The sequence below is a fragment of the Paroedura picta genome, chromosome 5 (assembly GCF_049243985.1).
Source record: "Paroedura picta isolate Pp20150507F chromosome 5, Ppicta_v3.0, whole genome shotgun sequence".
NCBI classification, from domain to species: Eukaryota; Metazoa; Chordata; class Lepidosauria; order Squamata; family Gekkonidae; genus Paroedura; species Paroedura picta.
Window position 1 is genome coordinate 56,713,113 of NC_135373.1, and position 16,964 is coordinate 56,730,076.

A 16,964-nucleotide genomic window follows, 5' to 3' on the forward strand; every position below is an offset into this window, starting at 1 on the left:
TGGAGAAGGCAGGAACCCTTCATTCACTGCATTTGAGAGGAGAGGAATGGGAAGGCGACTGTAAGCCGCTTTGAGCCTCCTTCGGGTAGGGAAAAGCGGCATATAAGAACCAACTCTTCTTCTTCTTCTTCTTCTTCTTCTTCATTTAAGTGGTAAAGCAATGTAGCATAAGAATAAAAGGATTAATAAAAAAGCCTAGTAAACATGGCTCACTGTTTAGTGATGCAAAGCCGAGCTCTTGCCTGCTACTGAACACTCTGTTCCTCTTCCAAACCACCTGTTTCAGCGTAGCTCTTTAATTTGTAGCCTGCCAGTCTTGACAGTAGCTAACCCATGTTAAAACTACAATGAACAATCTAAAAATACTTAATACGGTAGACAATTTGAATATATTTCTTTAGGTTTTAATGAACAAGGCTATACCAGGGGTATCAAAACACAGAATTATTTGTTCTCCTTTTCAAATGTATTCCATTGTCCAATATTATAATATATATAGCTTCCTACTTGTGTGTATGAGTGACAACAGGAATAAAATATCTGAGAAGTGTATATACAGTTGCATTTTAGCTAAAAACAAACTGGATCTCTTATTTGCCAAAGTCACTTTTTCTCTTAAGAATAATCCAAGGAGAACCTCTTGAAGTACCCAGGAGATGAAATAAGAAATCCAGATTACAACAAATTTGAAGTGTGGGAAAGGGAGGCTAAACAGCAGAGTGGTTTTGAATTCCTTTGACTGTCTACTGTATATACCAGGGGTAGTCAAACTGCGGCCCTCCAGATGTCCATGGACTACAATTCCCAGAAGCCCCTGCCAGCATTTGCTGGCAGGGGCTCCTGGGAATTGTAGTCCATGGACATCTGGAGGGCCGCAGTTTGACTACCCCTGGTATATAAGCCGAGTTTTTCAGCCCTTTTTTTAAGCTGAAAAAGTCCCCCTCAGCTTATATTGGGGAGTATTGGGGGGAAAAGCTGCCAGAAAGGAGGGTGGGGGTGGGAGACAAGTATACTTGTGCCTGAAGAAGCAGGAACAAAGCAGCAAGCCTGGGAGGGACAGTGGGAGGGGAGGGAAGAGCAGTCTCTGCCTCCCCCCTCACTGCCTTAACAACGCTAGCACAAGGTTAGCACGTGTTGCAGGATGCTCTGCAGGAAGATCTGAAGCCTCTGTTTCAGAGGGAGAGCAGAGAGCAGAAGGAGGAAATGAATGAAAAGTGGAGGGAACAGAAGGAGCACAGGACTGGATATAAAAAGGCAAGAGGGGTCAGAGGGAAAGAGGGAGGAGGAGGATGGGAAGAAAAGAGGAAAAAAAAGATCCTACCCGGAAGGGAAGGGGGGAAAAGTCACTATCTAAACACAACCCTTGGCTTATATGCGAATAAATAAGGTTTTCCAGCATTTTGTGATGAAATTAGGTACCTCGGCTTATATGTGGGTCGGCTTATATGCAAGTATATATGGAAATTCTAAAGTAATTAAAAACACAATATAAAGGAGATAATCTAGCATTCTTATCAGATGTTATGCAAATCTTGCTGTACTTCAAGAACTCCAAGGCACTATGTAAAGTTTCTCCCAGCTAGAAACCTAAAACTTAATATAAATCTGGTGACTCTTGGTATGCACAATTTCTTATTTATATGGTAAGCTAATTCTGAGGACTGGTTGAATGAAACATTCTCAGAACACAACAAGCAAGCAGGGGACCAGACAAGTCTACACACTTCCTAAACTGAGGAGAATATTTTACAGGTTTGCCAAGGAAGAGGCTTCTTCCCCATCTGAAAGAATATGGACTTCTAAAAATACTCTCAAAGGAGAAATCATGAGGAATTTTATTTCTCAGAAATGTAAAATAACAGTTGACACTGCAAATGTTAACCCATGACTAATGAGAGGTACAGGAAGTATAATATTGTGTTTTTCACTGTTAATTGTTACAGAGGTTATATGGGTGCAGTTGTGTGACCTCTGGAAAGTTCCACATCCAGGGCTTCCTAGCACCTTACTTTTAGCCATATGTCTATGGTGCCTTATATAGTGACAAGCAGAATGCAGCAAACATGCACAATAGGGATGGGGCTGAATGTAAAAAAATTGAGTTTGATTTGGGGTAGCCCCTGAATCGAATCCTAAACTGAGCCAAACCCCACGCAAACCCAGCCAATCTGGTGAGTTCATTTAACCAATCTGTTTTATCCCACCCTCACATTGAAGTCAGGGGGAGTGAAAACAACAGGTTTGCTGGCCATTTAATCTAACAGTGGGTGGTACCTGCGCCACTCAGCTGTTAGGGTCAAATGGCTCTGAACAGCTGAACTGGATAAAAGTCTGTTAAATGTTCTGGGGCTCCAAACCATCCTAAATCATGCTGAATTCTGCTAATTAGCTGATTCAGGACCATCACTACCTACAACATACAGTGAATTAATTCACCAGTGACTGCTGTTCAGCTATAACTCAGAGAAATGGGTGAAGGTGTTCCCTAGTATGATAAAAAAGCCTTCGGTCTAGTATCCCTCTCTCTCTCTCATAAGGTGTTTGATGTGCTTGCCCAGAATCTCTTAAGAATGCTTTAATCCGCATTCCCAAAAGTCTAAGTATATTTAACTGCATTTGGTAACATTCAGGTCTAAATAGACATTCCACTTTTTTTTAAACTGCAAAAAAGGCTACCGCATCATCCAATTAGGTCTGGACTTTGATGCGAGGGGAGAGCTTTCTTGATTCTTTCCCCACTGTACCATTTTCTGAACCTTAATTCTACTATTCCCCCCAAAAGGGGACTATGCCCTTAGCTCTGTGGAAAAACCAAACAGGTACCATGCAGGTGCCAATATATGTTAAACTGCAGGGCAAATGGCAGAGATGAGGATTAAGACAGTGACAAAAACATGAGAGAAAGGGTTAAACTCCACTTCTGTGCACTGTGGTCCCAATGTTAGTTAGCTGTCCAATTTACAGTATTTTTAGAAAGCAGATACGTTCAGAGTTCTCCTATTGTAATGTTGAGCTCTCCTTCCTTCATTGTTCTTCCCATCACCCTCATGTAAACCATTAGCTCCATAGGGGAGACACTTTTCTGCTTACACAGCTCCATAAAAAACACTGTGTAAATAAATAATCATACAATGAAGGCTAAATTATGAACAAATCCTCTACAGGTCAAGTGGAACAAGTCAAGCTGAGCACAGCCCACCAGTCATGTAATGAAGCTGTGACCGACTGCACTTTTTAAAAGCTTAGTGCTATTCAAACAGCTGAAGAAATGTGAAGGGTTAATTTTTCACAGAAACAGAAAGCCTTGAGTAACAGGCTGCCCCAAGCAACCTGGTTAGCATCAGCTAAACAGAGAAAGGCTTGAAAGCTGCATGCTGAAGAGTCAGATTTCTGCCTTGACTGGAGTACTAACAGTCTGATTTCAGCCTTAGCTGAGAGCAGCTTAACACAGATGGAGAACTGGGGAAAAGTTGGCAAGGAACTTTGGGAAGTATGTGAAGACTCCCATTTGAACCAAATGTAGGGGATAGATCTTGGAGAGAGAGAGAAGGAATTCCTCTACCCTGACAAACAGAGACAACTCTAAAGAGTGTATAGATCCCTAGTCTGGTGTGGTTAGAAACTGCCTTTAGAGAACTTAAAAGGTAAAGGTATCCCCTGTGCAAGCACCGAGTCATGTCTGACCCTTGGGGTGACGCCCTCCAGCGTTTTCTTGGCAGACTCAATACGGGGTGGTTTGCCAGTGCCTTCCCTAGTCATTACTGTTTACCCCCCAGCAAGCTGGGTACTCATTTTACCGACCTCGGACGTATGGAAGGCTGAGTCAACCTTGAGCCGGCTGCTGGGATTGAACTCCCAGCCTCATGGACAGAGCTTCAGACTGCATGTCTGCTGCCTTACCACTCTGCGCCACAAGAGGCTCATTTAGAGAACTTAAGAGTCAGTTAAAAACTCAAAACAATTATTGGTGTTTCAAGAGAAGGATTTGGGTACTGGAAAGAGTGTACCAGCATTCTGGAAACCAAAAGAGTCAGTGAATACCACTGAAAACCACTGGAACAAAAGCCTCTCAGCAAAAAGATTTCAAGTAACTGAAAAATTTAAGAAACTCAGCCTGAAACATATGAACTAAAGTTGGTGCAGTTACTGGTTTTACCTCAGAATGTTCAACTCCTGATTTCACTTGACCTTTACCCTCTATGTTGAATAAAATATATTGTTATTTTTGAATTTCTAAATGCTTCTAGTGCACTTTCAGTTAATTAAGTTAAATGGAATTTTTACCCTCAGGTTCTTGTGCTGAGCCAGCAGTAAAATATCATACTGTAGCAGGGTGGGACAGCCAGAGTTCTTCAGTAAATAAGAAAACAGACTACTAGGGCTGTTCAGTCAGAAAGGGAGAGAGAAACAAAAGGCTTCTGGAGCAGGGAAGTGGATGGAGCCATAACAGCAGTCCACTATGGTCTCAATAAACGTCCATGTTGTGCTGTCTGCTGGGACTGCAAGAACAAGCACTTGGCCAGCCATAATTCATGGCTGGTGTATGTTAATGGTACTAAAATACAACCCAAATAGTTTTTCTTTCATTCATTTAGATTGCAGCCTCCTTATTTTCATTGTTACAGCCTACAATCCTCCTTGTTTTCATTGTTGACCATCATAAGAATCACTTCTCTAAACAGCTAGAAACCTGGTAGAAAGGTGAAGTACAACACTGTGCTTGCAGTACTAAGAGATTTTAAAGAGAATTTACCTTGAAATGCCTCTGATGAAATCTAGAGACACGTTGCATTTATATCTTGGCCCAGTAAGTAGGTCATCATGGCCTACCAAGGTTAATAGCTGTAGTGTCACAAGTGATGTAATCTAAAGAGGAAGGAGAGAAAAAAAGAACTCATCTTGCCAGTGCATCCACAATACTTTCTCTAACTTCTTCAACACATTGACTTGAATCCATTGATGCACAAGCAGAAACATTAATGGATTTACTGACAGTTCTGTTTCTGCAAGACCTTGTGCCACATCTACCATTCCCCACCATGTATATTGTAATGCCCCATGACTTGCACAAGCAGAAAAGCAAGAGAGGATGCTGTAAATCTGACTTAATGAAAGCAGCCACTGAGGTCCCAAGCAGTGAAAAAATATTTTATTTAACTTGGTATATATAATCATGCCAGTGAAAAAAGATCAAATTCCAACACATTAATCCATCATGAGAGCCAGCATGGTGTAGTGGTTAAAGTACCAGACTAGGAGCAGGGAAATTCAGGTTTGAATCCTCACTCATATCATCGAAGCTTGCTGGGTGACTTTGGGCCAGTCACATTGTTTTCAGCCTAGCCCTGATCTGGATAGCCTGATCTTGACAAATCTCAGAAGCTAAGCAGGGCCAACAGGGAGGCAGGCAGTGGTAAGCCACCTCCAAATCTCTCTTGCCTTGAAAAACCTATGGAGTTACTATAGGTCAGCTGTGGAAAAAGAATCCATCACACCACTTGTGTTTGAGCAAGAGCTTCGGATGGCTTCTGTTCTCTATTTTGAAGCCCAAGAGCTGGCCATCCCAAACATCTACAAGGCATTTTTGAGAACTAGGATACTGCCTTTGTACTAACTTTTACTAACTGACACTAGCCAAAATATCACAAAACTGTGAATGCAAACTTCACCAGAATAGATGTTAAGAAGCATGCTGTCCCCCAAAGAAAATGCCCCACCCCCATTGTTTCCAAAGGACTAAAATCAAACCAGAGAATCTCTAGAGTAGAAACTGAAGGGAGCATTTTTCAAAGCCCAGCAAATCCAGTGCAATTGTGGCAATGACAGCTGATGTCAAGTACAGAATCACAGTCCAAGCAAGGGGGGAGGGTTGGAAGTAGAACCAGTGCAGTGTACAGTACCCCACAAGCTCAGTGTCTTTTGTTCATAACATTGAGAAAGGTTTGTTACTCTACTACTCTTAAATACATTCTGTCACCAATTAGAATAGGAATGAGAAGGTCTTGAGTCCAAGAAGTGAAAATAAGGGGAGGGGCACAGAAATGAATGAGAAACCTGGAAAAGAGGGAGCGAAATTAAGAGAGGGTTGTTTTATCTTGCTACAACACCCTAACAACTGCTTTTAAGGATATGGCTAAGCTGAATGCAAGGAAAGGAAGAGATTATACTAATAGTCTAGATGCTAAATTATTGGGGGAAATGACTGTAGGCTGACAATTACTGTAGCAATGTGCTGGTTTGGGTGTGAGATCTGTTAATCAAATTTGTTTTAGTTTTGAAGAAAGGGAAGTCTAGCTGATCCTAGAGTGCCTCCTGATATACTCAGACAGCCCCGCACTCCTAGTGGTTGCAGCCAGAAATGAGTTTTAAAAATAAAAGGAAAGATATTTGGAGGGATGCAGAATGATAGTGGTTTCAAGGGTCACTTCAATGGGCCTTCCTTAAACTTCACCTGGGGTGGACTGCACCCTCCACCCCGCCTTTTGTATGCCAACACAGAGCAGATCCAACATCTATCATAGCAGGATGTTGCAATCTTCACTAAATCTCTTATTATGCATCCTTTTGTTGCCAGAAGTAATACAGTATAAAAAGTAGACACATTCTCATTTACAGTAAATAATTATACTTTGTCTCAGTATGTATGGAGTGTACCGATTTAAATACTGTACACTAATCATTTCCACAACATAATGTAACATCACAAGTCATCTAGGAATGTTTTCATTCCATTCTTCAGTTTGGTATTTTGTTTTGTGTATCTAATACATGTGTTACAAATCTACTTAGAACTCTCTTAATGTTCCTGATCTGGATTCAACATGGTCTTGTATATGCTAAGAATGCAATTGACTTCAGCTGCAAATGTGAATTCCAGTCCAATAAAAGTTAATTGTGCTTAAGATCTACTGAAATGAGTGGGACATGTTGGTCATGGCTGATTTAAGTTCCATTAATTTCATTAGGACTTAATCATCATCAACTTGCTCTGGACTGGAGTGCAGTGTTCTACAACAATTGGGAAAAGCAAATCTAACCTTACAGAGCTGGTGAGACCACTTAAACATCTGAGAACATTGTGCTTCCCCCTACAAAATGGTTGTATGTTCAAACTTATGTGATTTCCATGTATACCAGTCAAAACAAGTACACATGAATATCCTTAATACAAGTGGAATGCATTATAATAATCAGGTATTTCCTAAATGCTAGTATTTTAAAACAATTTTTCTCACAGGTTCATTTACAGTTATGAATCTAAGAGTGCAACTGTAAAAAAAGTTACAGTCTTGTAAATCTACTAGAGTAATTGGGCTTAAAAGACTCTGCTTAAAACTACATTGTAAGTTACTTAGGTCTACAGACTACTATTTTCAGTACAAAACTAAATATTCTGTGTTTCAAGCACTTCAAAAATGGAAAATAAGTGGAAAAGCACCCGGTCTGCCATTCAGCAATGACCTTCAGTACAGATATTTTCCATTACCCTCTTTCCCAGTTTTGTAGGATTAAAAAAATATTTTCAGATATTACTAACCCCCCTCTGTATTAAGGAAGAGAATTGCTCTTCATTCAACTCAGGCCCTTTATGCAGTCAACGATGAAGCATAATGGAGTAATCTGTTATTACAACTGCTCTTTTACACCCCAGTGCACCATTATTGGCTAATCATTTCTGCAGGGTACGCTTGCAGCTGGCCTCTTACACTCAGAGACTACCAATGAAAAGAGGTCATATTCCACAGCATGAATGGCATGAGGCTCATAAAATCTCCCAGTGAACACAACAGAAGCTCCAATGACTTGGAGCTGGACCCACCTAAATATTATGGAGGATGGAGAACTCAAAAACGACCTTGCCACAGAATTACAAATGTGCCAGCCACTGCGTTAACAACAAATGGTGACCAATTTCTCCAAAATGTAGTAAAAATAGAAGGCCAGTAGAACAAAATTGCTCCCTAAAAATTTATAGCTATAAATCTAAAATGGCAGTAGGCTAGGTATAAATTTGATTAATGTTTTAAGAATAACACGCTAGAGCAGATACAAAGCCATGGGTTATGATTTGAAGACAAGACAAGGACTTTTACCTGGGAAAATACATTCTCAAGTTACCTGGTCTGATTTTACAATTTCCCAAAACAACTCACAAAGAGAAGCTAGAGACACTGATTTCTTTCGTCCTTCTTTGACTCAGGCTGCTGGAAGTTTTTTTTTTAATTGCTGTAATTATGTAATGTGTAAACATCTGTGAAATGTAAAATATTTTTAAACCCTCAATTAATTGTACAATTCCTTAACCAATTTCTGATGAAGATTGGTCAAAGTTAAGACCTAAGATTTTGTTCAGTTTTTACCAATTTACAATTCTCCTTGAGGATGCATCTGTCTAATGAAGCTAGAACGATCCTGAGTTCCAATAAGCACAGTGTTTCCCACTTCCCTTGAGACAGCTATCCACAAGGATGGGAACTATATTCTTATAGAGACAGAGATGTAAAATTTTGAGAAATGTTGATGCCATGGGAATAATATGTACAACTGCCAGCTAAAATTAAAATATGTACAGTTCTCACTAGGGTTGGGCGCTTCGGTGTCTGAAGCGGCCATTCGCAACTGAAGCAGCCAGCGCCCGTGCCTCCCCTTATTTTATTACTCTTGCAACATAAAATGCGTCATTTATAACAAAGTTAGCAAATAAACTTGCACTTCTTATTAATGTAATTGCCATAAATGTACCTGATATGGGGGAGGGGGAGATACAAACTGCCGTAAGCTTACGCTACCTGAGGGCAGGTCATCAGAGTGGGGACTGAAAACAGTTCTTCAATAGTTTATCGTCATACACATTATGGTGTGTGAACAAATTTAGACACATTTAAAGGAATAAAATTATCCTTGAGAACATTTCATGGATGTCTGCAGTATACACAGAAATTATAATCTTTAATCTGCTCCTGCGGAGCGGATTAAATAAAAGAGTAAGTGCTGTTGGGGAGGAGTTAGGGCGGGCTCTGTCCGGGATAAAAACTTGGAGGAGCCAATCAGGAGCCACAAAGCGGCTCCTGATTCACTCCTCCGAGTGGCACTCCAGGGCCAAGTGTCCAATTGGGACACTCCTCCCTATTGGGCACTTGGCCCGTCTCCCGAATGCCGCACCACAGACTCCAGTCCTCCCGAGCTGCCATCCTGCACGGATGGCCGCCAGGGAGGAGGCTCGCCCCACTTCCCTGGGCTCAGGGAAAATCGCTTCCCCTCCGCCCAGCGACTGCCCTTCTCCACGAACGGACCTCCACGACGCTTGCCCGACCGGCCCCGGAAATTCCCGCTGCTTCGCCGATTACACACCTTCGTCCCACGCTTCCCTGTTGCGCCGCTACCCCTGGACTTCGCCGCCGCGACCCACTCCCACGTAAAATACCATAAGCCATTCAGCCTTACAATGTTCTTTCCTTCATGTAGATTGTGGAACCCTAAGTGCCTCATAGCTAGCCACAAGAGAGTTTCTTCTGCAGTTTTTTTTGAGAAGCTGCTTGTATGGACTCATAGCAAGCATGCCTCCGGCCCCTCTTTGCACATGCAATGAGAGGATCAGCAGGATGGTGAGAAGGACTCCCTCAGCACTGGAGGGAATTCCTTTTTAGCACTGGTGGGTTTAGAGAGAATGCCTTCTATTGCCTCTGCCCAACACAGCTCAGCCCACAGAAATTTTTCCTTGCCTCCTCTCTCTGTTCAACTACCAATTACTGACATATGGCACAAAGACCTTCTTTCATGGGCACAAGCATAGGCAGAGAGCACTGGTCAAAGCCATGAGGGTGAGAGGCAGCTAGTAGAGCAGAAGAAAAAAAGAAGCCAAGGGAGAATTTGTGTGGGGAAAAAGTGGCTGACCAGCCTTTGCTGGCTTGTTCTTCACTACGATACAAAGCTTCTGATGGTCAGCTTGTGTTTCCTGGTTCAGGACTTTTTGCTTTGCTTTCTATGAGGCTGATGCAACATCACAACTATGGATCCTTCTTCTCTTATGTTACTGACATGTCACACAGCTTTGCTACATAGGGACTGCCAGTCACACGCTTGCGACTCAGTGTGGCCCCCACAGCTTCCTGGAATTTAAGTGGGGTCCAGGATCAGGAAACATCTAAAAACACTGGTTTACTTCATGACTGAGTCTGCAGACTTACTGAAATAGGCTGTGCTGTGAGCAGTGGTTGTTCAATGTCTGACTCCTTTGTAACTATTTTTTGTTTTCAGGAAAGAAACACAAAATATGGCTATTTTAAAATCTGGTTGCTCATATTGAAAAGCGCTCCACTGCTGCAGGTAGTAAAATTCATACAGATGTTAAAACCAATATGAATGTAACAAAGTCCCTGTGAAAACCAGCTGTCATTTTGGAAAAAGATATTTTAGATAAAACGTGGAGAACTAGCCCCCCTGAATTAAATTCAATGATGCTTGCACAAATTAGACTGGAATTATTTTAAAAATAATAAAATCTGCTCATATAGTTAGCAGTTGAATACATCATCAGGGATACCAAGAATATTGCCCCCACCCCACCCCACCCCCAAAAAACAAACAAAACAGTAAACCTTAATACTTTGGTTGTTCAAACTGCCCACAGTTTGGGAAGGTGAGCATCCCTTCTGATCTTTTCAATGATTTAATGCACATGAGCAGCATTCTCTGTAGCTTTAGACCTGTGCACTGGAAACATACATTGTGGTGGCTGGCTGCATAACTGCTGAGCATGCAATCCTGTGCAAAGTTATGCTAGCCTAACCCGACTGGTATCAAAGGATTACATTACTGTGGCACTCATTTGAAAGAGCTCAGTTCCAAGTGTAGGAATGTGAACTTTTGTGGCCAAAGAGGTACATGACTTTGGGAAATGCAGACACACATGTATCATTTCCCCCCCCCCCAAGAAAGGGCTCTGGGCTCTCCATCATAATTTAGAGAGAACCTGTTTTGTAAGCTGATATGTTGTTATTCAGTTTGCAAATGATGGGGGGGGGGCAGGACTGCGCATGCTAATCCAATTTCAGGCATTTTTGAACATCTGGAGAGAGAGAAAATGATTTTCAAGTGTTCAAGGGTGCAGAGCACAACTATTATCTCAACAAAGCGTGCTCAAGCATCAGTTATAGTGGGTAGGAAGTGATTCCTTAAAAATAAATATCTAGTTTGCTTTCACAATAATTTGTCAGAAATCCCAGAGAGTAAAAACAAAGGGTAGGAAATGCTTTTATTAAGGGAAACTGTTTGAAATCTCAGTACCCTTCATGTGAGAAAGGCAGCAGGAACTGGCTGCAGTTTTGCCTCCAACTCACTATTAGTGCTGCTGTGTGGTTTTCTTGATCCAATCAGGGCCTGGAAGTCGAGAGACAGCAACAGCTGATGTGGAAGAGAGGCATTTCCATATCAGAACCAGTTTGGTGTAATGGTTAAGAGTGGTGGCCTCTAATCTGGCAAACTGGGTTTGATTCCCCACTCCTCCACATGCAGCCAGCTGGGCGACCTTGGGTTAGTCCTAGTTCTGTCAGAACTGTTCTCATAGAGCGGTTTCTCTCAGAGCTCTCTCAGCCTCACCTGCCTCACAGGGTGTCTGTTGTGGGGAGAGGAAGGGAAGGTGATTGTAAATTGGTTTGAGACTCCCCCGGATAATGAAATCAGCGTATAAAAACCAACTCTTCTTCCTCATCTACACTGAAAAGTTCTTTTCACTTGCAGAGGTCTCAGGATATGCTTTCCACCTTAATGCTAAGTGCAGTTCAGCAAAGTGATCAAATCCTTCTTTTACAGCTTGTCAAGACCTCAACTTCAAATATGATTTAAACAGCCTTGAAAATTGTAAGGCTTGAGCTCCCTTTGCCTTTCATAATAAGTATATAAATCACTGATATCTTTGCACAGATCTACACCTCAACATTTCCCTTTCGGGAATGTATAATGCTGGATGCCATCATTTTTTAAGCACATTGTTAAAATAATTGCTGCTGGTAACCCTTTGAAAATTAATGAAGGCTTAGGTGACATACTGAAGAAGAAGCATGTTTTTGGTCCTACTTGAAGTAAACACTTTCCCCAAATTTAAATTTTGAAAATTCACAGGTTAACTTTTTAATATTTCCCTGCAGCTTCAATACTGTTTAGAGCAGTTTAAGGGATCGTTAATTTTTATATTGATAGCTGAGCTTTGCATTTATTTTGTATAGTGAATAAGATAATTAGACAATTAAATTAGGCAGTGCTGCTAAAGTGGGAACTGTGTAATCAGCTAGAGTTCATTACTGAAAGTGACAGACATTGCTAGCAAGCTCCATGAAGAATCAAATTCATTATTAGATCCTACAGCCGTTATAAAGTCTAAATCCCACCAGTTACTAAATGAAAGCAGGTCTCCCCATCCCCCCTTAAACAAATGCATTTCCCCCTCAGCATCTCAGAGACCTACTCAGTGACTGATAATATTTCACTAATGCCCAATTTGCTTTCACAAAAATTCACAACAGAAAAATACATTATTTTGGTTTCAGATCATACCAGTATTTCCGCAGTATGAGAATTTTCCTGAAATATTTTATACAGACTAAATAAGCAAGTTCCTCTCATATCACATTGCTTATATCCTGCGATGCCAGAAAGGCTTTTATGACTATTGATGATGATGATGAATATATTATATATATTTACATTTAATAATTAATTCCTGTAGATATATTCCACAGTGAGTCATAGAACAAATTAATCAAGGACTGCTTTAGCTACTGTTTTATTCTAAAGTATATTTTGAAAGTTTTTCACAACAAATAAATATCTTAACAGATTATGTATGTAGTAACCTGCAAGCCCATTGCACTCAGGGTTGCAATGGGCACTAGCGGGCATGGGCGGGGCAGGGGGAGGCGGCGGTCAGTCCAGCCTCCTGGGCTGCCACCCGGGAGAGTGGCCATGGCTTGTTCTGCGAGCCCCCAGAGTGAGATTGTGGGAGCGGGGGAAGCTGGTGGGCAGCCTGCCTCTCTCCGTGCAACAGAAAGAATGGCTGAGCATGGCTTCAGGAGGCAGGGGAAGCAGGCGGGCAGGCAATCCTTCTTCCGCGCAATGCTGAAGAGCGGGCGCGGCTCTGGTGGCAACCTGCCAGAGCTCAAGTGAGGCACACAGCTGGGCCTGAGGGGGTGGGGGAAGCTGGCAGGCAGGCCGGCTGGCCTTTCTCTGTGTGACACTGAAGAGCAGGTGTGGCTCTAGCGGCAAGCTGCTGGAGCTCCAGTGAGGTGGGCAGTTGGTCTTGAGGGGGCGGGGGGAGGCAGTGGCCAGTCCCCCCCCCCCGCATCACTGGGAAGATAAAGTGTGCCTCTCACGGCGTGCCCCAGACCTCCGGCAATGGGCGCAATAGGGCTTGAGGGGGTGGATGGAGGTGGCAGGCAGTCCCCGGTTGTGCCCTGCCAAATTCAGGAGAGCCAGTGGCCCTTGCTGCCACCCCACCAAGCCCCAGCAAGGGCTACAACGGCAGTGGCAGGGCTTGAGGGGGCGAGGGGGAAGGCAGTGGCCATTCCCGTTTCCCTCCTCAACAACCCCAAGTGGGTGCCCCCCGGCCACCCACACCCTTCCATGGCGGCAGGCAGGGGCCCACTGGTGTCTATTGCACCAGAGTGCCCGCCAGCAGGTTGGTGGGGGCGGGTGCAACTGGTCTGCGCCCCAATCAGGATGTGCACAGTGAAGCCCGGACAGGGGAGGAGAGGCCCGGACAGGCACTGCCTGTTCCAGCCTTTTCCTTTTATTTAAGAGCAACAGTGGTTAAGATTTATTTGAATTATTGCCTGCTGCTCCTGGACCTGCTGGCTATTGGTGGTTTACAACAAAAGGATAAAACATAATGAAATCACCCCACAACAGTTAAAAAGCCCCAGTTCTCCTCTGTTGGCCCCCTTCAACCCAACTAGAGCCCTTGCAATGTACGTGTGAACTCTACAAAGGATAGGGGAATAAATTAAAGGGCTGTTTCTAACCAATTTTCTGCCTCTCTGTCTAACTGCCAACACCAAACACTTCAGGAGTATGTAGAGTTACCAAGGCTGGAGAATTCTGGCTTCCCTGTTGCTTTGAAGTTTGGTAAACATTTTAATTGAGTGGAGACAATCTGTCTGGAAATATATCCACTCAAAAACCACCATGCAGCACTTAAAAATTTGTGCCGTTTGACCAGCCACGATTTTCAGTTTGTGAACCATGAACCAGCCAAAATTCATCACAAACTGTAGCTCATGCCTATAGGACAAGTTCTCCTGCAATACATATTCCATATTTCATGGGAAACTTGTTACTGTTCTAAAAATGCATTTGAAGTCAGTTAAGCCATTATGCTAAGCTTTATTTACTAGCTCAAGATCCTGCTTTCAAGATCCTGCTTGTCTCACTACCTTGATCTATCAGTCTCTTCAGTCTTTCTACTTCAATGGTACTTGATTTTTTTGAATTACTAATAAAAATAATACTTTGAGTTCTTCATCACCTCCTGCTCCTCTATGAGGTTTGTGCATTTTTCTCATAAAAAGTACTACTAAGAAATCTGTACCAAAGTTTCAATCATTTTAAAATCATTATTAATTTAAAACTCTTCTTCACTTATTAATGGTTCTTACCCTTTTCTACATTATATCTTCACTCCTTGAAAATTGGAAAAAGCTGCAGTTTCATAATGTCTGGAAGTCGCTAGCATTAAATAATTTTGATTTGTATTCTACACCTGCTTGCATATTCTCACTACGAGACTTACCTAAAAAGTGTGTAGTTTTCTTTAAAAATTATTTATTATTCTCATATCTTGCTCTTATAAAGATCTCCCATCCAACATTTGGATCAGATTTGTATCAGCTTAAGAGTCCTATACTTTCCAATGGCAGAATTTCATGACAGATTTCTCAGCACTTTAAAGAACAATACAGCCAGTTCACACACACATACAAACCTCTAAAATTATGTATGTATGAAGCATGAATCAGGCAGCACACCAAGGCAACCTTAAAGTTTCCAGTGACTACAGAAATAGGAATAAACAAGCTGTGATTTCTGTAAAGTAGGATGAAAACAGGAATTTCTGGCAAGTTCAGCTTGCTATGAAAGGATGAACAAATCTGCCTGTACTGAAGCTCCCTATTCTAAAGGTAAAGGTATCCCTTGTGCAAGCACCGAGTCATGTCTGACCCTTGGGGTGACGCCAACTCCCAAACTCATGGACATGGCTTCAGACAGCATTTCTGCTGCTTACCACTCTGCGCCACAACCATACATAACCATTAAAAGCCGAAGTCTTGTCCCCCCTTTCTCCTTGGTCACTGCTATATATATTGGTTTGGATCCAGTGGTACATAAATGCAAGAATCACAGATCTTTCCCATGTTCCTTTTCCCATAGGCATCAAATCCCAGGAAAGCTGATTCCCAAAGTAATAGATGTGATGTTAATAGCCACATGGTTCAGGAGGCTGCACTGAGGAGGAGGAACCAGGAAAAATAACCTTCCTTACCACTTTCAACAGTGAAGCTATACTGGCAGAAGAGGTAGGAAGTGTGAATTTGCTCTCTTCTGCCTCCTCAGTGCAGCCCCCTGGCCTGCATGGCTATTATTCCACAGAGGTCCTATGACCATTTGAATCAACTCTGCGAGGTTTGAATGGAACTTCTGAGGGGAGGGAATCATGCAAAAGACCACAACTGTCAGCAAACCAAATTGACTGATTTAACTAGACAGAAAACACTTCCCAGTTCACAGACCCACATGAAGAAAATAGATAGGCCATACCATGCCTGAACTAAGGAAGATCTGAGGGCCCTGTTAAACTTCCTGCATGCAAATGGCCCTCTCAGATTCATGCACATTAGCCAGATTATACTCTGCTACAATTTTCTTTTCTTATCTATTTCTACTGAAATAATGACTGAATATTATAGCAATGTAAAGAGCTTATCTTTTTTAGGTGCCATTTCCTCTACTGAAAGTGTCAGAAAAGTATTTCCTCTCTGTGCTGCTAATTCTTATCTATAAAATGGAGTGAAGCTTTAAAAAAATAAGCATAGTTCAAATAATAGCAGTAAGTCAAACACTCTCGATACTTAATAAGTTTACAAAGTTTGTTATTGTGAATATCAAGTCTTCCTGCACCTTAGTGAACAATGGTTCAGGCAACATAAACATTCAGAGGAACATGAAGCATTCTCAATGTGGAATGGAAAAGGCATTTAAAGGGACTGCCCTCTTCCGACTCAAGTTCACGCAAAGCTGAAGTAATGGCATGGAGACATTTAAAGGGACCATCTTTTCTCTGTATTGGAAACAATGGAGGAGGACACCTTCTTTGGGGGCTCACAGAATTGGACACCCTGATCCAATCATTTTTAAACTTGGAAAGGCGGTTGAGGAGAGGCACCAACAGCTATGCCACAAATTTATAGCTTCTACCTAAAAAATAGCCCCCCTCCTCCAAGCCCCAGATCAATTTTTCATTATACCCTATGAGAAACATCGACTATAATGATTCCTATAGAACGTAATGGAGCACAGAAAATTCAGATTTCCTGAATATTTACTGAATATGAATATCATAACAATACTGGGATTCAGGAATATTGGGAAATGATGATATTTTGGGGGTTATATTTCTGAACCTCAAAAATATGTTTTTGAATACATCTAATTAAGACCCCTCTATACCGGAGACCTTGAGATGCCACTACCAGGCAGAACAGATAGTACTAAATTAGACAGACCAATGGAATAACATGGTATAAAGGCAGGGGTAGTCAACCTGTGGTCCTCCAGATGTCCATGGACTACAATTCTCATGAGCCCCTGCCAGCGTTTGCTGGCAGGGGCTTATGGGAATTGTAGTCCATGGACATCTGGAGGACCACAGGTTGACTACCCCTGGTATAAGGTATATTCATCTTTTCATCTGGCTA

At 42.1% G+C, this 16,964-nt stretch overlaps 1 protein-coding gene across 9 annotated transcripts in view; it reads right to left on the bottom strand.

Annotated features, from left to right (window-relative positions):
* ORC5 (origin recognition complex subunit 5) overlaps positions 1-16,964 on the bottom strand; it is a 101,065-nt gene that overhangs the window by 22,872 nt on the left and 61,229 nt on the right. For 7 of the 9 annotated variants that reach the window (XR_013231094.1, XR_013231095.1, XR_013231096.1 and 4 more), the window contains exon 14: positions 4,754-4,866. The exons of the other annotated variants lie outside the window; for them this stretch is intronic. Coding sequence is in view for 3 of the 7 variants with exons in the window: in XM_077338102.1 (XP_077194217.1) it covers positions 4,754-4,866 (113 nt within the window). In the remaining 4 variants the exon portion in view is untranslated. The remainder of the gene's footprint in view (positions 1-4,753; positions 4,867-16,964) is intronic. 9 annotated transcript variants of the gene reach the window in all.